General features: G+C 32.1%; 1 protein-coding gene across 1 annotated transcript; it reads right to left on the bottom strand.

The window, feature by feature from the left end:
- Window positions 1–15074: 15074 nt before the first annotated feature.
- Window positions 15075–15824, bottom strand: LOC106693745 (uncharacterized). The gene has a single exon (XM_014442773.1). It carries the CDS (start codon window positions 15822–15824, stop codon window positions 15075–15077), a length of 750 nt encoding a protein of 249 aa, XP_014298259.1.
- Between the last annotated feature and the right edge of the window lie 8224 nt (window positions 15825–24048).

The raw sequence follows: 24048 nt of genomic DNA, 5'->3' as shown, positions 1-24048 counted from the left end.
ATTGTGTTAGCAAAAAATACATTACGCATAGTAATTTTTAATATCTTATTATGTAATTATTACTAACCAGTAAATTTTACTAAATGTTTAGTAATAATTACAATACAGAATGTAGTTTTTCATATCTGTTAGTAAATTTTACTATAAGATGGTAATTTTTACTATATTTTTTTCTCCGTGAATGAATTTATTGAATAGTTATATAAATATTCTGTCATTTTTAAATGATATTTAATTATTGTTAATAGCTCATTCTCTAAGGCTCACTAATATATTTCATTATGACAATACTTTATAAGCTCTACAGGTAATCAATTTGATTTTAAACTTACTACTTAACGCGTAGTTATCTTTACTTAATATTTTGTAGTTTCTAATAATTTGTTTTGTTAGTGGATTATAAAATATTTAGTTAAAACAACTAAATATATGATTGGCAATGGGCAATCAAATCATTTTGTTGTCATAACTAAAATTTAGTTGTCAGAAGAAAATTTTTTTCTCAGAGTATAGTCCCTCCTAACGATACTATATAATAAAATTACGATAGTTACATCGTAAAAAATCCGTGATTTTTTTTCCCATCCATAAAATAAAATATTTTTCCATTATTTACAGTTTACGATATTATTATTTTACTCATTTTCAATTTTCATACCAACATTTCGTGTGTTCAGGATAATTTAAATCTAAAATTGTGGTTCACCCACGTCCAATTTCAGCGGTATCATTATAATTACCTTATCTACTACGTTTTTGATTTTATACTGTCTATGTACAGTTAAGAAATTATATAGCTGTATAGACATTGATACGTCTATGCATTCAAATTAGATTTTATAAAATAAAGTATTTGCATTTTACATTATTTTCATATCCAACAATAGGAAAATCGATTTTTTAATTAACTATTCAGACTAAAAACATGAAACATCATTCAAAATAATATATGATAGTTAATATTTAATTTTATTCAGTAACAAAAAAACATAATAAAAAGTGGATGGTTATTAATAATTTTGTTTTATAAATTTAGTTTATAATTATTTTACATATTTTTACGTGAACTTCTTCATTGTGGACAGTACGCAATGTTAACCGAGGCCATTAATCATCGCGCTTCCTGAAGTTTCTAATTTCGTAGTGCACCCACGTGCCCCCGAGGCCGCAGGGTAATTAAAGCGTAAATAAATAAGGGCAGAGGTGTAAATCTAAAGTCCATTCCCCGCCCAGTAAAACCAGAAAAAAACAATTAATAGCAGTACCACTCCTCGCGACGCTCACAACGAATCTTTCAGGCTAACATGTTTGACGTGTAAAACATCCAGAAAATCTCAATCAGACTCAATGATGCACAGTTTTAATAAATAAATATCGTTTACTTTCGATCGATTTATTTTATAATTTCATCGAATTACAACTTTTATAATTCATTTATTAACTACTTGTGTATATATTTAATTTCTTGCAGAGCAAAACATAAAGTTTTGTGTCATTATATTGCACGACTCATGATGCGAAGCATCAGAGTGTGCTTTACGATCGAAAAAATTTTTTCGCCTCACTTCGGCAACTATCTAAACGTTATTTCTGATTTGTCGTAGTCATCACATAAAATACATTTATAAAGGTACATCAAAATGAAGGAAATCCATTTGTTCATATAAGTCATGACCATGAGTATTATTATCTCGGGTATCGGTGGCTCTTGCCTCGGGCTCATGTCCTTAATCTACCCTCAAGTATAGTACTCACTACTGCGAGGATCAGTTATTTGCTGTAGTATATTCAATGAGGTAAATAACTATAACGAAGCATTTTTATACGATAAAGGTTTACCCAAGATAAGCTAAGTTTCTACGTAACATTATATAGTTAAATATAAGAATTATAATTTTGACCGTTTCATTACCCATCGCGAAATTATCATATATGTTCATATACGATGCTTACCCAAATCATGCATAATCACGTGTAAATGAATACATAGTTCAGTTATGAATCCTATATCAGCGCATATAATCTGTGTATAATTCACACAAGTTTATTCATGATGCTTAAAGAAATTGGGCAAAAATATTTATGTTACATACATGTTCATGTACGTAGAAAAAAGCATCGCTTGGCGGAATAAATTTCTGCTTTCTCCAAGAAAATTTTTACTTAACTCAAAAAATTAATTAAAAATAAAAACTTCTTTGCACTGAAAAGAAGGATAACTTGAACTTAAGAATTTACATTGTTCCTAATTTTTCTTTTAAATCAAGTTTATATTCTGTACTTGAATAAATCAACGAAAAAAATTGGACTTGAAAAGAGACTAATTTCTTTATGAAGTGAATAACTGTCTGGATTTATGTGTGAAATTTTTTAACTTTAATGACTTTTGAATTTGTTCAAAAATATTTCAGACTTATTTCAAGTATTTTTTTATTGGCTTAAATAATTTAATTTTCAGCTTGCATATTTTTAACTTCTAGCTAATAAAATTGATGACATTCAGAAAATTTAGGAAGTTATTGGTCTTGGCAAAAATCGAATTTACAGTAGATGCAGACATTTGAAGGTTCTGAGATGCTGTTCTGACATTTTCAGATGTGTGTGGGTGTGTGTGTTGGCGGGTGTGTTAGTAAAACTCTCATATTTTTATAATGAATGATCCGATCTAGATGGCTCTTGCGGCAATGAAAAGAATTCTTCTGATCTTAGATTTCTAGCAAATTTTAGATCATTTAGTCAAACAGATTTTACGATACTTAAGAAATACGAAAAAAAAACAAAAGTGTTTAACTTCCCGCTAAGAAAATTATTAATTTTCAAAAATTCAGGAAGTTATTGGTTTCACTCTAATTTTCCAAAATCAAGTTTTCATCGGATGTCGACGTTTTGAGGTCCTAAGAAGCTATTCTGACAATTTTCAGAAGGATGTCCGAGCGTCTGTGTGTGTGTGTGTGTGTGTGTGTGTGTGTGTGTGTGTGTGTGTGTGTGTGTGTGTGTGTGTGTGTGTGTGTGTGTGTGTGTGTGTGTGTGTGTGTGTGTGTGTGTGTGTGTGTGTGTGTGTGTGTGTGTGTGTGTGTGTGTGGATGTAAACTTTTAATGTCTTTTTAATGAGCTGATCGATTGAAATGTTTGAGGTGGCAATTAAAAGAGTTTGTTAGCCGTCAACTTTTCTGAAAATTTCAAATCGATCGATAATATAGACTCTAAGATATGGAAGGAAAACAAAAAAAGAAAAAATTTTTTTTTTCAGTTTTTTTCAAATTTTTCAGAAATGGCTTAATTGATTAATTCCAAAATCTAATCAGCACAAGAATTCAATAAAACGCGTCGATTGCTGCCTCAACCGTCTCAATCGGTCAATTCTTTTGAGAGATATCGTTGAAGAAAAAATGGTAAAAACGGTTTCTTACGAAAACAATGGCATACAAGATTATTTTCGAGCTCGAAAATGTATTCACAACAATGTTTTCGAGCTCAAGGTGCTCGAAAGCAGCGGGAAGTTTCAGGTCTGGCCCGCAGGGTCAACCGATAGACAGATTTTTTTTTTTTTTTTTTTTTGGGAAATTTCAAAAACTATCAAACCGATCAATTTCACACTACAATCAGCTCTAGAACTTAATAAAAGATTTCAATTGCTGCAAAGAATGTCTCAATCGAATAATCCGTTCGAGAGATATCGTTGACGTTAGAATAAAAAAAATTTGTTTTTTTTTTTCCAAATATTTTGGAAATTAGTAAATTGTTCTATTTCGAAATCTAATCAGCTCTGAAGCTCTATAGGCTGCATCGAGTACTGTCTCAACCATCGAGCACGGATTAATCGTGCAAGAGATTTCGTTGTCGAAATAATTAAAAAAAAAAGGTATTTTTTTCTAATAAACTTAAAAATTGTAAAACTGATCGATTCAAAATACATTTAAGCATTAGAGGCTGAACAACTGCTTCCGATGCCGCCCGAAATCTCTAGAACCGTCGATTAGTTCGAACGATATTGGTGATGAAAAATTTTAAAAATAACAATTCACTTCATTTTTTTGGAAAAACCATAATACTGTTCATCATGTATTTCAAAACTTATATCAGCCTTTTGTTTTTATAGTCTTTGATGATCACTACATAATTTATTGTAATTTGTTCGTTTTTTTGCATAATCATCAACATAAATTTTGAAAAATCACGGCTTTTATGTTTTTTTCGGATCTGTTATATGTTAACTTTCTGGTTTCACCCTAAGTTCACGTAAGTCTTTAGTTTGATCATTTCTATTATCTGCCAAAAAATATTGATTAACCAAGCATAATCATCCGCAAATCAATGAAAACAATCCTCATTGATTATTTTCAATTTCTCGAATTTTCGGAGATGTATACAAAACCAGACTATTTCTGAACTCGAAGAGCTCGAATATATGAAAGTACTCGAAGGTATTGTCAAGCTCAAAACCATACGTATTAACCATACGCTTAATTTTGGTGATCGCCGAAATGTAGTCTGATCCTCTAGTCTGTTATGAACTTACTATAAAGAAAAGTTTCGGGTATTAATTAAGTCGAATGATGAAATTAATACATATCCTACGTAAATAATGCACCTAATGATGAATTTGGTTTTGTACATTAATTACAATAAAATTCATTAGATACATATAATCAAATCTATTTATCTATAAACTTATAAATATTCCCAATGAGAAAAGTTTTTGTGTAATTATATATGATTATATATGATCATATATGATTATACATAATCATATATGAAGTTATATATAATCATGCATAATTCTATATGGGGTCATATATCATTATATATAATTATATATGACCCCATACATAATTAGATTTGATTAACCCGGCTGTTATAAGCCCACATATAAGTCTATATATAATTAGATCTGATTAGATCTGATTATATATGAGTCTATATATAATTAGATATAATAATACCTGGCTGTTATAACTCCATATATAATCATATATAAGTCCACATATAATCAGATCTGATTATATGTGAGTCTATATATAATTAGACATGATCATACTTGGCTGTCAACTCCATTTATAACCATATATAAGTCTACATATGATCAGATCTGATGATATAGAGGCCCATATTAGACTGGGCAAAAAAAATCGACTATTATTTTTTTCTTTCGGTACTGTGAAAATATTATTCCTCAATATATTAAGGGCTCAAACTTGCACAATAATTTTTTTTGGTCAGCAGGAATAATATTTTCACAGTACCGAAAGAAAAAAAAATATTCCATTTTTTTGGCCCAGTCTAATATAGACCTATATATTATCAGATCTGATCATATATAGACTCATATAGTATCAGATCTGATCATATATAGACTCATATATGGTTATATATGGAGTTGACAGCCAAGTATGATCATGTCTAATTATATATAGAGTCATATATGATTAGATCTCATCATATATAGACTCATATATGGTTATATGAAGTTATAACAGCCAAGTATGATCATATCTAATTATATATAGACTCATATATAATCAAATCTGATCATATATAGACTTATGTATGATTATATATGGGGTTATAACAGCCAGGTATGATCAGATATAATTATGTATGGGGTCATATATAATTATATATGACCCCATATATCACTTCATATATGATTATATATAATCATATATGATCATATTTATGAACACATATAATCATACATAATTAGACAAAAACTTTTTTCATCGGGTCGTCACTAATATTTACAGATGGCATGACATAAAAATATAACTGTAGCTCATCAGCATCTCATGGTTCTCCCGTGAACATAAGTTACAGATGGCGCTGTATAAAAAATAAAAATCACCTTAATCGTATCTCATGGTTATTTCGTCGCTAATATTTACAGATGGGGCTATGTAAGAATATAATTGTAACTCATCAGCATCTTATGGTTTCCCAGCAGTGATTAGCTACAAATGGAGCCACATAGAAATATAAATGTAACTCACTAGTATCTATTGGATGTCCAGTAATTATCAGTTATGGATGGAGCTGCTTAAAAAGTAAATTTCACTTCACCAGTATCTGATCGTTGTCTAGCCATTATTATTTACAGATAGCACGACATCAAACATCCCTGATTAAAATCTCCGATTGAATCTGATTGAAACTCAATCAGAATTCTATCATTTTCAATCAGAAACAAATGTTCAATTAGAAATGGTCGGGAGCGTTTGAGGTCTCCGATTGAATTTCAATCAGATTCAATCGGAAAATAATAATTTATTTCTCGATTATATTCCGATTGAATCTGATTGATTTTTTTTTCAATTAGTTGTAAGTAGATTCAATTGCAAAATAATTATTTTTTCACGATCATTTTTCGATAGAAGATTCTCCATCAGCTCAATCGGATCCATTCGGAAAATAATATTTTTTTCACGATTATTTCCCGATTGAATCAGACAGAAAATTTTCAATCAGTTTTAATCGGATACAATGAGTGAATAATATTTTATTTTTAAAATTACTTATTATGTTTTTATTCACTCACTTTCATGTATGTATGTCCGGGTGTGCGTAGAAAAATGTTGGCTTGAGGCCTAGCAATTTTTATTATGCTGTCGACCAACCTTGAAACAGGAAATGAAGCATCAAAAATATTATTATACTCATACGAAAATTTGTTATGCTGTATCACAATACTTACTACGCGCGAGAGAATTATCGATTAACTTTAATAACAATTATTTTCATACATTATATTAAATGCTCCACTTCCTGTTTCAAGGTTGGTGGACAGCATAAAAAAAATTGCTAGGTGTCGAGCCAAAATTTTTTATTTCTTCGTGTAGAATATTCTAATTAATTTTAAACTATCTTCCTGATGAGCTAGATATATTGCTCGATTCCTTAGTAAAAATTAAACGAGGCACTGGCTAGCGCCTCGCTAGCGTCACTAGAATCAATGCTATCGGTAGATGACAAACGAGGCGGCCCTCGTTTATTTTTAATAGGGATGTGCGTATTATCTATAAGATACGAATAGTTTAACATTGAGCAGTATAAAAATTGTAAGCTTAATATAGTATAAACTTTTTTACTGTAAACGTTCTACTGATTGTATCTTATAAACAGTGCACTTTAGCAATATCACCCTGTTTAGAAAATCTCATAGATTCTCATACATTCCCATAGAGATTTTATGAGAATAAATGAGTTCTATGAGAAGTGCTATATGGTTAAGTATAGGGCCTTATACATACAGCTATAAGAATCTCTCGGATTTTTTTAGCAGGGAAGTATAATAAACAATTTCGTAGAGGACGAAATTTTTTAAAAGATGAGTGCTATGCATCTTTTTCGCACGATGAGCCATTTTTTTTTCACTATTAACAAAATTATATGAAACAAGTGAAAAATAGACTTTCGGAGCAGAGAGAATCGACATAGATCGAGTTAGAGCAATTTGTTTTATAGACTTTCAAATTCAACAAATTCTCTGCAAATTAAAACTGGTTTTAAAATGATAGCTTAAAATCTGGCTAAGTTATAGCAATTTAAAAAAAAAAGTTATTCATTTTGCATACTCTTTAAATGGAAAAATTTGATACTCGAGAGAAAGTACTTTAAATTAAATTTAAGAGCTAAAATTTTCAGGGAATTTTTTTCTCAATATAAGCAACAAGATTTTCTTGTGTCGGCTAGAAAAAAAAAATTTCGTTTCAAACGAAGCGGATTCAATTAGAAAATAATAATTCACTTATCGATTATTTTCCGATTGAATCCGATTAAATCCGACAGAAAATTTTCAATCAGTTCCATTCGGATTCAATCGGAAAATAACAATTCAGATAGTATTAATAATTATTAAAATTTGGGCAGATATGAATTTCATTTATCACGAATTCAGCAATTTTTAAAATATCCGAGTATAAAATTTTATCTGTCTTTCCAATTTAATCAATTTTATAAAAAGTTAAAACAAGTATTTTTCAGGATTATATAAAAACTTTTTTTGAAAAACTGTATTGATTGAATTTTAAACTATCACGAAAATAAAAGGAAACATCAATAAAAAATTATATATGTATATTAAGTTGGTTAAAAAAAAAAAATTTTTTTTTTGGTATCCTAAAATTGAAATTATACCTAAAAATAAACATTTCAGTACCAATCCAAGCTCTTAATAATAATACTACGGTTTGCGTTAATCCATTTTTCTATTTTCTATTTAAATAACACGAGAAAAAAACTTTTTATTTTTTAGAATTTTCTAACTTACAAGCCAATCAACGAATTATTATGCACGATAGATATTTTTATAGGAAATTGAATGCTCTACAACAAAAGTCTCGTCATTTTTTGATAAATCTAACTGTTCAAAAGTTATTTGAGCTTAAAGTCAAATTAATAGTAAATTTTGAGATTTTTTTACTTTTCCGGCGAAACTATCATTTTTATCAGCAAATCTCATAATAACTTTTTTGTAGGTAATTTCATTTCTCAAAAATTATTATGGATAAAGTTTTTCAAAATTTTGCTTTTTTTTTCTTGTTATTTTCATTTCAATGTCAAGCTTCTAAAAAAATAGTTTTCTGATTGATTTTTTATAAATTCTAAAATATAATATTTGTTTTGTAACTTATATTTTTTCATGGGGGTGTTTAACACAAGGATTTTCATATGCTCCAACTGATAGAAAAAAAAGTTGCTTGAACCAAGAGAGAAATTTCTTAGGAGAAAACATGTATATGGAGGAGAAGAAATTCACCACTCCTAGGCAATAGCAGTGGGAGTAGTTTGGTGCTCGCCACTGGATAGCGCCTAGCACTTGTGTAATGTCCCTGGTAAGAAACGTAGTTCAGACGTATTATATTCCAGACGGAAGCAATTCTAACAGAAGCACTCCTCTATTCTTTGACAGAGTGACAAGTGCCATTTTTTGTGGTAATATAGTATATTCTATATTACTTCATGACAAGCAATCTAATTGTTAATATAGATTCAACGTAGATTTTAATATATTAGATTTTTTAATTTTGTACTGTTTAATAATATTTAAAATTATATAAAATTATTTTTTCTTGGGGATTGGTAATTTTTGATTAATTTACAATCGGAATCATTCGGAAGTTTCCGATTGAATCCGATTGAAACTGATTAAAACTCAACCGGAAATTTCTGATTAATTTTCAATCGGAATCATTCGGAAGTTTCCGATTGATCCGATTGAAACTGTTTGAATGTCAATCAGAAATTTCCGATTAAATCTGATAGGACATTTTTAATCAGTTTCAATCGTAGTTTTTAATTAGAGATATACGGATAATCGAAGAATTGTCGACTCCAATCAGCTGTAACAGCCCAGTGGATATCACGCGAGACTCGGAATCCCATGGATCCGGGTTCAACTGTCGTCGCCGCCGAACTTGACATCACGGTTAATTCGATAATAGGCTCGAAAACAAAAAAAATTAGCCAGTAATTAGCCATTTATAATTGCACACTCACTACCACATTGTTTTAACCCAGCTATTCGATATAAGTTTGAATCTATCCATTCGCTTGTTCTGATTAGTCAGCCATCGGCTAAGATGGCGTTACATAGTGAGGTTATGGCTGGCAAATTCTACTAGACAATGATAAGGTATGACTCAAATCTGTTAGCTACGGGTTGGCCAAATATAAGTTTCAATTCTACTCGGGACTATTCTCCTTTCCCTCGTTATATCAATTGTTATTAACCATCCGTATTATACGATTAGTTGTCGGATTCAATAATGTTGAATTGTTTAATAAATTTTTGGTTCTATCTACTAGCAAGTAAAATATATTTAAGTGCCCTTCTTACATTACTTTTTATTTTTTTTTAATTAAAATTAATTAATACACAATAAGTCATTCGACTACGCTATTTTGATAAACAATTAAACGGCTGCTGGTAATTAACCAGGTTTGGGCCGTGGCGAATTGCCGATGCTTGGCCAAGCTACGGCAGTCAGAAATCAGCCAACCTACCGCATTTTTTCTATTTACGGTGACTTCGAATAAGTAGCTTGTATTTTTCAAATAATAAAATAATAATATCGCAAATATTCAATGATAACTTAAGAAAGATTAGACACAATATATGGAACTGAAAATAAAGCAATAAAAATCGATAATTACAGAATAAAATTATAATTAGTTAAGAGACCAAAAAATATTGATAATTACGGTGTCACTTAGCGATTCAAACGTGAATTGCTGCGCGCGCTTTCCCATCTCACCGTGAATTTAACAACACCTCCTAGCTGTGATAAAGCACACTTATTTATTATTATTTATTATTACTTAAATATTTATAATTATTTAATGGTTTATTTATAAATTAATAATATCATTGTTTTTTTATGTTGATATTATTGTTTATTATATTCATGTTTTGATAATTAATTTGAATATTATGTACTTAATTGATATTTTCATTTCAGTTAGTAGCACACTTGCGCGTATAATATACGTAAAAATATCGACCGAAGGAAGATTAAGTCATATATATATAGTGGGGATAAAAATCAATATTTTTCTCCAGCCACGTGGTGCACTAAATTAATTATTATTTAATTATTCAAAGGGATAATAACTATTATGTTTATGTTTATAGATAGAAAATATAATTTAATTTATTGTTATGATATAACTCAGGTCGTGTGACAAATTTCTATATTTCATTTCAATTGATAATTTTGGGTCCGAAGTCACTAGAGGGGATAGCACGTGAGTAATACCCATCCCTCGGAAAAATGACGTAAAATAGAGTCAGAGAGGACCGGGATCTTGTGAAGGTAGGATGTGTCGTTGTCCGGGATATTTGAGTAAAATTTGTTCTGGCCCAGTTGCCGTAATAACATAATTAAATAGTTAGAGTTTATTTAATTTGGATAATAAAAATATAGTTCATGTATTGTTTATTATAGAAAGTTTCAGAAGTAAATTTTTGTCAACGCCGGTAAGTCAATTGTATTATCATTTGTTGCATCGGCTATCGCTGGACCCTCGTTAGAGTTGATGGCGATAAATAATTGATAAATAATTGAAACTGAGTTTTTTTTTTAATAATAAGTTGAATTTGTTCGGCGTATGTCATCGATTTAATATATAGTGGAAACCTAAAAAATGCAAACTTCTCAATAAGACAATTTATAGATAAATTCAGAAAAATATAGATAGCCCGAACTGGGAATCGATCCCAGACCATGTCGGTATCGCGCCGAGTGCTCTACCAGTTGAGCTATCCGACACTATACTATATTCCGTTCAATTTGATCTATAATTGAGCCACAGCGTCCATCGTACGGTATTACACCAATTTAATATATAGTGGAAACCTAAAACATGCAAACCTTCTCAATAAGACAATTTATAGATAAATTTAGAAAAATATAGATAGCCCGAACTGGGAATCGATCCCAGACCATGTCGGTATCGCGCCGAGTGCTCTACCAGTTGAGCTATCCGGCACTATTTTTAGTTTTTCTAGTTTAGTATTTTTTGTTTGAAATAATCAATTTATAATCAGCTTAATAAGCATCAACTGTATAAAAATAATATATCAACCTAACCTCAATAAGTACCCGGGAAAAAAAATTATATATAAGATATAATCATTTAAAATAACATAAAATTATATATTATTTTTTATAATTATAGATAATTATATGTGGGATATCTAATTATTTTAAACTTTTTATATATACACATATATAATTGTATAAATTTATATTTAGTTTTATATAACTCTTTCTAATTTTATTATATATTAATATACACACATACATATATATATATATTTATATAAATACACATAATTATGTTATCTTATATATAATCATACATATTTATACTTTCGGTCGAAAAAATTTTATATAATTATATAAAATTTTATGTAATTTTATATACTTATTGTGATTTATTATTGAAGAATATTATTGATGCTGGGAATAGACGTTGATTTAGTTAATTTAAACATGTGCTTTATTATAACCATTTAGAGTTGAATTAGTATTAAACATAATAATAATAAAGAATAATCGTAGCTGCCGTCTAGCGGTCATAAATAGAGGCTCATACTTAGACATTGTAGTCAAAGTAGAAAACTAATAATCTCAATACTCCCACTTAGTTTGTATATTTGTATGTGGGATGACACTGACAAAAAAATAAATAACTAATTTTAATGTTTTCTTCTCTTGTAATTGCATAGGTAGCGACTAGGTTCGTCTTTCCTTGGTTGATTTGACTGCTAGCTTTCGGCCTTAAACAAAACTTTAATCAAAAAAAAATCTATATCATTAGTAATACTTTAATCAGTCATTAATTATTGAGCTCTATTTATTTTCATGACTCCAATTTCTTCTCTTAGATTTTCAAAACGCTGATTGCTCAGCGGCTTAGTCAAAATGTCTGCTAGCTGGGTCTTCGAAGGTTCGTGTTTTACATGGAGTTTTTCAGCTTGATATCTTTCCACAATAAACTTGTATTTGATATCAATATGCTTTAATCTTGCTTGGAACTCGCCGTTTTTAATCCAGGTGATAGCACTCATGTTGTCTCTGCGAAGTGTCGGTGTACCCTTTTTTCCAGTTAGCTGGTTACCAAGTCAGTTTAGCCATATTAAACTTGTTGTTGTGTGGCACGCAGCTATAAATTCGGACTCCGAAGTGGAGAGCTTCACTGACTTCTGCTTCCTCGTGGCCCAAGCGATCGGTGAGCTTCCCTGCTTCAGTAAATATCCAGTCAAACTTCGTCTTGAGTTTGGATTCTTAGCGTAGTCAGTGTCTGAGTATCCTGATACTCTGTTGTCACCTGCTGATGCACTGAATTTTATGCCGTGGTCTGTGGTGCCTTTAAGATATTTAAGTATCCTCTTGATGGCTTCCCAGTAAATCTTTTGGAGATTTTCGCAGAATTGACCCACGCGATTCACCGCAAACGCAATATCTGGTCGCGCTGACTTCGTTGGCCTCTGTCATTCTGAATTTCGCCAATAATTGTTCAGTATACATCTTCTGATCTGCAAAGAATGAACCATCTTCTAATCTTGACAGATGTATTCCTAAATACATACTTGGTATTGACACTGTGATCTCTAATACTTGTTCCAGTAAATTAATAAACTTCTTGACCTTTTTCTTATAAGCACTTACTACCAGACCGTCATCAACATGTAGCGTCAGGATTAAGCATTCTTTTATAGTTCCGGGTGATCTGAATACGCATGAATCAGCTTCCGTTGGTTCCAATTGAAATTCCTCGAAGATTTTAATGATCTGCGTTCCAGTACTTGGGGCTCTGCCTCAGACCATATAGTCCTTTTTTTAAATTACATACTCTCCCACTGCCGTCATTAAATCCTTTAGCTTGCTCCATGTAAACTAACTCAGTTAAGTCACCGTGTAAAAAGGCCGTCTTGACATCGAACTGTTCAACATATTGTTGTTTGACGCTGCTAGTGTTAGAACGGATCTTACAGAGTCGTACTTGACGACGGGACTAAAAGTTTTTCCGTAATCGATCCCAGCTCGCTGTTGGCATCGCTTTGTCACTAATCTTGCTTTAAGCCTTTCCGTGGTTCCATCAGATTTGAGTTTCCTCTTGAATTCCTAGTGGTTGGTCAGAACGTTTGCTCCATCTGGTCGATCCACCAGGATCCAAGTGTTATTTTGATGTAAAGTTTCCATTTCCTGTATGGCTTTCTTCTAGCTCTGATGATCTTCACTCTTCTGGGCTTGTGTAAAGTTCGTTGGTTCTTCACATACAAGTATTCTGGCATCTGTATTTGCACATCTTCCGCAGATATATTCCTGATTTTCTACATCTTTGAGTTGAATTCCTACGCATTGAGTGTGATACCAGCTTTGACATTGATCAAATTGGACCCAGTTTATTATGTGTGTCTTCGGTTTAATACACTTTGGTGCCCTACACTCGTCTTCGTCATCAGTCACTAGACTTTCATTTGATTCCTCATCATCTGAGCCGTTTTCTCTCAGCGTTTTGTCTTCATCTGACGAGTCTTCTGGCTCCCTTATATCTGTGACATCTTCATATTGTTCCTGATCTTCTTGATCATGGTGATTTTCTTCTGTACTAGTGAATTTTATAACGGCTTCATTATTTGGGGATTCATTCAGGAATTTTATATCTCGGAATGCTTCTATTTTTCTTGTTCCTAGAAACCAGACTGTATCCTTTGACCGTGTCGCTGTCGCCAACCATTATTCCTTGATCAGCTTTTCTGTCCCATTTTTTTCTCTTTTCTTTAGGTATATGGACCATTACTTTTGTACCAAAAATCTTGAACTGAGACTTACTTCTTCTATGAACCAGAGTTGATATGGTGTCTTTTATTTTTCTGTACTTGTGCCTGTTCTGTTTAGCACGTATACTGCAGTGTTGACTGCCTCTGTCCATAATGACTTGGGCAGGTTACCATTGGCTAGCATTGTCCTTGCTGCCTCAACTACTTTTCTGTTTTTTCTCTCTGCTTTTCCATTTCTCTGTGGAGTGTATGCGACCATCGTTTGATGCTTGATGCCTTCTTTAAACAATTTATCTTCTAGTTGTTTATTAACGAACTCCAGTCCGTTGTCTGTTCTTATTGTGTTTATCTTTTGTCCAGTTTACTTTTCCACTCTGATCAATTAGTTCGAAATACATTCATACACTTCACTCTTTGCCTTTAGGAAATATACATGGTGATAATGCGAGTAATCGTCTTTCAGCAGGAGAAAGTACCTGGAGCCTCCTATCGAGTCCTTTTCCATGGGTGCGCACACATCAGCATGAATTAACTCGCCTATTCTTTTCGTTTTCGTCGTACTGCGCTGGTGGTGTTGTCTGTGAAGCTTGCCATAGTCGCACGCTTCACACACTTCTGGTTTTCCAATCACTTTAATACTTCTAGCTTTTAATATCTTTCTCACATACGCATAATTCTGGTGCGCAAATCGCTGATGCCATGTCTTTAACGTAGGATCTCCATCTCCTACTGTTGCGTGTTCTAGTGGTTTTTCTTTCTTCTGCATTCTGAACTTCATGAGGTACAAATTTCAAATTCGTTCGCCAACTGCTACGGTGCTCTCACTGTTTGTGAATCTGCAACTGTTTTCATCTGTGGACATCCTGTGTCCTTTGTCGGTGGTGGAGCTCAAAGAGAAAAGATTACACTTTAGTTTTGGAACAAACAATACATCCTCCAAATATTCATCTCTCCAGGTTTCACCGTTGAATGCTTTCATATTAATGTTGCCTTTAGTAATAGCGTATATTATTTTACCGTCTCCTATTCTAATCGGTAGTTTAATTTTGAGACTTACCAAGTCTGTGAACCAGTGCTTATTACCACTCATGTGACTTGTTGCTGCAGAATCAAGACACCATCTATTTTGTGTCTTTTTGTTGTCAACCGATGTGTGCAGCATGTCGTCGATGAGAGCATTTTCCTGATTCCTCCTTCTAGGGTTCTCGTCCTTGCCAGACCCTTTCATGTCTCTCGCTTTGACGCGGCACTCTTTCTTCCAATGTCCTGCGATCCCACAGTAGTTGAACTTTCCTTTCCTCTTGGGCTTTTGAAATTTGTAGTATCCTCCTCCTTTGGCAACTAAAGCTCCACTAGCTTCTGACGTTGATACAGGGTTACCTAGCCGTGTCTCCTCCATTGTCAGTCGAGCAACCATATTTGTCAAGGTTCTCTCGGCCTGTGCTGTTGATTCCCAGGCTGTTACAAAATGTCTGTCAGTAGGAGGTAATGTTAAGAGAATTTTCATCATTATTTGATTATCGGAAACGGTCTCACCCATTTGTCTCAATCTATGTGCGAGATCCTAAGTTATTGAGACGTATGCTATCATGATGTCGGCCTCATCCTTAACCATCATGAACAACTGTTGATTCAACATGTGTATGCCTGTAACAGTTTTGCTCTCATAGACCTCTTGTAGCTTTGTCCATATGTCTCTCGACGTCTTGCAGTTGATCACGTGCAGCACTGCTTCCAGACTCAGACTTGATGTAATTACGAACTGAGCTGTTGCTTCCATCCTCTTGAAAATCTTTAGCTTCTCTTTGTACGCATTCATTTGTGCCGCTGTTGGTATATTATCACCTGTGCCAGTCAGCCTTGCCGGCTCTCTCTCAACCTCCTCAATATTAATATCTTTTGCCAATGACGTGATTTTTGTGTTAAATTTCCAGATCGCCCAGTTTTCCGGTCCCTGTAGCTTCTGTAGTTTCATGTTTTCTTGAGTCACTTCTATCGTTTGGGTTATTTTGCTCTTTGCACGCGGGCTGACTAACCTCAAAAATGTTTTTGCACTCAGAAATTTCTAAACTGTCACGTTTCACAAAAATTTAATTTTTAACATCTAATAATTATCACCTGGGCCCATAACCTGTGATTTGTTATTGAAGGATATTATTGATGCTGGGAATAGACGTTGATTTTATTAATTTAAACATGTGCTTTATTATAACCATTTGGAGTTGAATTAGTATTAAACATAATAATAATAAAGAATAATAGTAGCTGCCGTCTAGTGGTCATAAATAGAGGCTCATACGTAGACATTGTAGTCAAAGTAGAAAACTAAAAATCTCAACAATTATATAAAATTTTATACAATAAAGTTCTAAAAAATTTTAACGAATGGAAATTTCTGAGTGAATATCAACTGTGCGGGTGTGTGAATCATAAAATTTCGTGAAATAATTTAGATACTACCAAACAACGTGTGACAGTGTAGTTTTGATTTTGAAGAAGTGAGAGTTGAGGCTCTCCATCTTCGTCGTATTTTCAAACTGTACAGCCTAGCCTTGTCTCCAGGCCAATGACCTGATGGGGGGTAAGTCTCGCGCAACAGGGAACCGTAAGTGAGTCCCCTGCGCAATTAAGAGTGGGGTCAGCCGAGGGCTTGACCGCCCCTAAGATCTCTTGGAGAGACACTAGAATCTTAGACGCAAGACTACGCACCTCGTATATTTCTTGCACTTTACTTACACTTAGTATAATTTATTTATAAAATCTGGTTGGAACTACATAACTATTAATAAATTTAAAGAAAATAGTAGTAGTAATTAGTGGAAGTTCTATTACTAATTAAGAACAAATGGTGATAAATTTTCCCCAAGGAGTGCGTGGCTGCCGCAGGATAGAAATTCACCATGGAACGTCGTCCACTGACGGTGAGTTAGTTTACCTATTATATATATATATATATATATATATATATATATATATATATATATATATATATATATATATATATATATATATATATTATAACGGGTTTTTTGCCACCGGGGATAGACTTGTAATCGACTTTCCCTGATTAAACAAAACGATTTGTGACGATTAAAAATAAAATCATCATTAATCGTCATAATCGTCAAGGATTTTCAGATTTAAACGTCCCAAATCATCAAAAGACGATTTATGATTTTACGATTAAAAACGATTAATGACGATGAAAATTTCAAATCGTCATGAATCGTCTTTAATCTTCATTCGAAAAATTTAATCGTTTGTAATTGTAAAGTGAGTGAATGCGCAAAAAGGATCTGGTTTAGGTGTGATGGAATATTAACAACTAAAAAGTTACACTAATTATAATAATAAATGAATGAAATATTCATTAGCACTATTTACACTGAAAACTGTAAGAAGATGATATGAAAATGCGAATGCAATAAAATGTATACGCGATAGCGAATGCAACCAAGAATAATTATATTAAAGCAGAGCGGTTTTAGAGTACGAGGTTGTACTCTTGAATTCAGGAGCGAAAAGACACGGAGCAAATGTATTTGGAAGCGACGTGGCCGCTTGGTGGTGACGTGGCAGCCTCGACGTATAAAACGAATTTTCTCATTGGCTCAAAAGTGCGCCAACAGGAAATAGTTAACCGCCAATTTTCCTAATTGGTCGGCTGGTAGCGGGGCTCTCATGCCAACTTGACCCGGCCATGAGCTAGAAATTGTATGTACCAGGCCCAAATAGCGAGTGACCTGGCACTATTCTGACCTTGAGGTCAGTAGCGAGTTCGGCAACTCACGGCTGTAGCGGAAATGCACGAAGCTTTTCAAATTGCCTAAGCTCGTGACTGAACATTAATCATCAATTGACGATTTATGACGATTTAAAACGATTAAAACAGTTTTAATCGTCACAAATCGTTTTGTTAAATCAGGGTTTGTAATCAATTTCAAGAGCTTGAAATTAAAACGAAAATAACTAGAAATCCATGCAGAATTCGAAAAAATTTTATACGTTATAATTTGTAGGAAATAAAAATATCTACAAGAAAAGTGAATACAATATTTTGTAATAAGTCTAATAGTTTCGCCGGAAAAGTAAAAAGATCTCAAAATTTAATGTAAATTCAACTTCAAATTACTTTTGAACAAATGGATTTATCGAAAAATAATAAGAGACTTTTTTTGTAGAGCATTCCATTCGCTATAAAAATGAGCCTGATGATTTTTTTATGATGGTTGTTAGCTAGATAAATAAAATCAAGAGACGCAAAAAAAAATTTTTCCACGTTATTCTTATGGAAAATAGAACAGTGCAATGCGGAACCTCTTAACGTTAATATAAGAGCTTTAATTTTCACAAGCGTCTTTTTATATCTAAATGAAACTTTTGAACTTGTTTCCGAGAAGAAAAAAATAATTTGTTATTTTTTGAATCACCCTAATATATACATAGACTGTGTCCGAAAAAAAAATTTATGTTTTATTTTAATTAAATACATCTCAAAAGTTATTTTAATAAAAAAAACAAAGTCTCATGAAATTTCAGCTCTATATTTCAAAAATTGAGCTGGCACACAGGGAGGACCCCTTTCCCATTAAAAATACATAAAAAAAAATTTGTTTTTTTCTGTATTGTTAGAAACCATGTCAACAAATTTTTCTTCCGTTTTTTGAATTCAGAAATCTTGTAGGAAATTGAATTTTATACAGAAGTGGTCCTCAGAGTCACTTTAATAGAGCTCAGAAAAAAAGTTACAGAGCTGAGTTCTAAAGTTGATACAAATTTAGTTCTTTGGGAAAAATTTTGTAGTCTAATATTATTTTGAAGGATTATAAAGCTAAAGAACATAAATACAAGAAACCTCAATCATCAATTTCAGCTACAATAAAAATTTGTAGAATTAAAGGAAAAATAAAAAAAATTCCTTTTCCCATCCTAAAAATACGACTTTATCCCCCCAAATTTCAACCTCCATAACTTCTTTTCTATCACCTTTACGCATATGACACCAACAACCGTTTTTGTAGAGAATGTAATTTGCTATAAGATTGTTGAATTCAAAAAACGGAAAAAAAAAAATTTTTGACATAGTTATTTACAAAATAAAAAAAACAAATTTTTATTTAATATATTTTAAATGGGAAGGGCCCCAAGGCCCCCCCCCCTCGTGTGCCAGCGCAATGTTTGACATGCAGAGCTGGAATTTTAGGAGAATTTTTTTTTTTATCATAGCAACTTTGGAGATGTATTTAGTTAAAATAAAAAATAAACTTTTTTTTCTGACACAGTCCAATATATATATATATATATATATATAATGAAGTGAAATATCTCATCTATGTTTGTAGTAGTAAGATTTTTAATGGTGGTTTTGAAGAATAATAACTTGAAACTGGAAGAATATATAACCGACATGCGATTACATATTCATGAATCTAAGTGATTTGGCCAATGTTTTCCCTAGAATGTTGAGACTCACCCCAATGTTACTAGATGCTAATGGCATTTTAATAAAAATTTATCCACCGTAAGAAAAATATTTCATACTCTTATTTACTCGTTTTTTAAATTTTTTTTTTCATTTACTTTTGTAAGATACTTAAAAAACTACGACTAATTGGAGCACTTGTATTTTTTTAAATCTTCAATCTACGAGCTACGTTATATAAGATAGAAATGGTTAAAAAAATAAAAGCCGTAATTATGTACGTGAATATTTACCAGCGTTATTTTCTTGTTCGTTATCTCAAGTTATGTTAAATTTATATCAACTAATGAATCACGACTCTAAAACTTTGAATGTGAATATAAATTATTCTTGTCAGCGTATATAAGTTTTTTCTACCAACATATAAGTACTTCGCTCAGAAAAGTAACTAAGTTTTTGATACTTTCGTTATTATTTTATGTAACGGAATATTTTATGCATCGACATAAGTTAAATAAAAAAAAAAACTGGGCATCAGTTCGACTGGCTGGCCAGCCCCACATTTTACCGCTCTGTTCGAATTCGAGGAGCTTGGAAATTTCCAAAAAATGTCAACATAAGTCAAAGAAACTCAAAAAATTGAAACTCGTTTTTTGTGGTCGAATATTTTTTTTGGCATTTTTCCTTTTTTTTTCCTTTCCCACATATTTACTGAGTAACCAACGCAAAAATGGGAAGAAAGTAAAAAAAAATTATATTTTTACTTTAATGACGATTACACAGTTAAAGGAACAAAACTTGTTCCTTTGACTGTTTTGCAAAACTTGGATCGATCATTCCCAAAAAACGGTTCGATAGATCGATTTAAAAATTTATAGGATTATTAGGGGTTCATTAAGCTAAAAAAGTCCCTGGAATCATGAGTCTTTTCATCGATACTTACAGAGTAGCGATTGATTTACTAATAAACCAAATAAAGTCATTTTTTTGTAATTACTTATAACGAATGTTAAAAATAACAAAAAGTTTTTTTTTTTTTTTAAATTGAGACTTATAGGGAATTTATTCGAGTTTTAATCGCTTCCCTCAAATTTACTGTGCGATCATTGGTACCTGAAATATCGATGATCAAAGCCAAAAGGATCATTTTTTGTTTGAAGGGTACACTCTCTGCGACAAATCGTCCTACGAGGTTAAGAAAAGCCGAATTGAAGCTGAATAAACTTACTAAACGACCTAAGCATTGGTTTAGTTGAAAAAATTTTTCCACAGTCAGTGGGATTTTTGGAAAAAAAAAAAAAAAAAAAAATTAGAAATTTTTTGTCTCGTGGTATGTCCTATGTTTGTGCAACTACTGGAGCTTTAAATACATTTTGATAAAAATCCACCAAAACTAGAATGCCATAGAATGCTTCTCTTTATATCTAGATACGATTATTTTTTACAAAATTACAGCATTCTAAAAATTACAAAAAAATTTATAAAGTTTTTCTGTTTCTTCAATTTTTTGCGTTAGTATATTACAATTAAAACTGAAGAATCAGTTACATTACATAACGTGGTGATTGAAAGAGACTATAAAGACAAAGAGTTATTATGGTTTTGAATACATTTTAGTGCATTATATTATGATCTACTTGGGAAACATTGCATGGAATTGTAAGCTACTCGTTCCTGAATACCGAGCCTTTTGTTCGGTGGGCATCTTGAGGCCTGTAGCCTCTGACATCAGGAGCTACCCCCAGCTCATGACAAGGTTCACCCCCACTAGAGAAAGGCGAGTTGGACATCGAGGCGCACGAAGATGAGGCATTCCAACTGGGCCCTCCGAGAGGACCCAACGTGACATCATCTAACCATTCTTACCTTTACCCTTATTATATTACTATAAACTGTCCATATTATACGACTAGTTGTCGGGTTGAATAATGTTTAATTGTTAAATAAACATTTGGTTTTATTTACTAGCAAGTGAAATATATTGAAGTGTCCTTCTTACATATCAGAAGTGGGATTGGGAATCCGTGTGCCAGTATAATGTGCAGTGTATTTACAATAAGTTATTATTAAAGTAGTTATTTAACAGAAAATATTATTAGATCACATCCAGGGAGAGTTCAGTTAGTTATGGTGAGTGCCAGTCCGTGGCACAATGGATTCCGTATACTGCGATGGGAAGCAGCGATTGGTCAACAAAAATATGTTCAAATTACATCTGAATACATCCTCGGAATATGTACAATTCCTGCAAGTACAGAAGTTACGACGGAAATAGCCATGCTTATTATTTATAAGGATATCATCTGAATCTTTACATCATCATGACAGCAGCAGCAGGAATTGATAAAAATTGTTGAACTCACCGCTAATGTAAACTGTATATAGACGGTACAATGACTACATTAATGTAGTGTATCATTAAACTGAAGTTCAGTGTCAAGAGCTGGTAAAACTGTTATTGCTCAGGTTGCAATAAGACACAGAGGATCATTGGTTTTGTCGACTTCACGAGTTAGGTAATGTAGAAAAATATATCTTATTAATGACTTGCATGTTGAGTTGGTGTACTGGGACAGATTATCAAACGCAGTAGCGTAATACTTGCTAGATATCTAAGTAATGCGTACGACGAAAATCGGAAGAATAGTAACATACTTGGAATTATTGTTAAAATAAATAAATGTCAACGAAAATGAATGAAGTGCAACGTTGAAACCGAAGAACATCATAAACGAATAGAAAATACATAACCGACCTTCAAAAGGCATGCCCAGGTATCTAAACGACCAGATAATAAGCCGGGATTAGTAGAGGAGACCGTGGGAGATCGACCTTCACCCATCGGATAACCAGATGAGACATATTTTTTATCAAATATAATTTATTAACAAACATGTCTATGATGACTTGGCTATCAAAAAGTGTTCATGGCTATTTTTAATTAAATTAATTTTAATCAATTTTTTTTCATCACCTTCACACTTTTGATAACCGAATGAATTTCATTTCAACTGATAGTTTTTGATACACAGAAAATGCCTTCGTAGGCTTGTTTATTTATTTCTGTACATGGCTACCTGCCAAGCAGATGTAAACAGGTAAGTCAATATAGAGAACTGTAGTGTTCTGATAACCAATCGAAATTAGTATCATAAGTAAGATATTTTAATTACAAAACTAATCGCATAGGCTTGTCTGCAAAAAATCGTTTAAGAAATATTATTGTCAGGCTATAAAATTTTAAAATTGGAGCTATTTGATAGGTGCGAGAGAGAAAGTAGAGCGGCCGAGGTCCGTGTAATAGAACAAGACACAACATAGCAGCTGAACGCTACCTGACCGTTGAATGTGTCCGAGTGCGCATGCTCGCATACATGTGAGTGACAGAGACAGCATTTATTTATCATAGTCGACAGTAATTTTAAACTCTAATTTATTATAACTCTAATTTAATTATATTAGAAATACTAACGGCTGTAAAATAATGAAAAATAAATTATTAAATATATTAATAATAAAAAAAATCAATTCAACTAAATTTTTTTTCATTTTGCAGCTAAATTATAAAATTTTAAAATTATAAAAAAATTTATATTCATTATTTAAAATATATTATAAAGAATAATCTATATTATGAAGAGAATAAGGAAGATTTTGGTCCCGCCATATTTACATGCTAAAATTAGTTAATGTTATTAAATTTTCTATCGTTAAAAAGATCTTGACTTGAATTTGTGTCTTTTCATAGTTTAAACTCTTTTTTATTGACAAATATTGAGATAAAGCGATTTATCTATATCATTCGAATTGTACATTTCGACTGTACATGAGCATGCGCACTCGGACACATTCAACGGTCAGGTAGCGTGCAGCTACTATGTTGTGTCTTGTTCTATTACACGGACCTCGGCCGCTCTACTTTCTCTCTCGCACCTATCAAATAGCTCCAATTTTAAAATTTTATAGCCTGACAATAATATTTCTTAAACGATTTTTTGCAGACAAGCCTATGCGATTAGTTTTGTAATTAAAATATCTTACTTATGATACTAATTTCGATTGGTTATCAGAACACTACAGTTCTCTATATTGACTTACCTGTTTACATCTGCTTGGCAGGTAGCCATGTACAGAAATAAATAAACAAGCCTACGAAGGCATTTTCTGTGTATCAAAAACTATCAGTTGAAATGAAATTCATTCGGTTATCAAAAGTGTGAAGGTGATGAAAAAAAATTGATTAAAATTAATTTAATTAAAAATAGCCATGAACACTTTTTGATAGCCAAGTCATCATAGACATGTTTGTTAATAAATTATATTTGATAAAAAATATGTCTCA

Source organism: Microplitis demolitor, chromosome 8, assembly GCF_026212275.2.
Source record: "Microplitis demolitor isolate Queensland-Clemson2020A chromosome 8, iyMicDemo2.1a, whole genome shotgun sequence".
In the NCBI taxonomy this organism is placed as follows: Eukaryota; Metazoa; Arthropoda; class Insecta; order Hymenoptera; family Braconidae; genus Microplitis; species Microplitis demolitor.
Note: the sequence above shows the minus strand (reverse complement) of the source record. Positions and strands in the feature narration are given on the sequence as shown.

Bases quoted from the DNA above. Each gene is read 5' to 3' on its own strand.
- LOC106693745 (XM_014442773.1), bottom strand. From the start codon at position 15,824: ATGGGTGAGACCGTTTCCGATAATCAAATAATGATGAAAATTCTCTTA.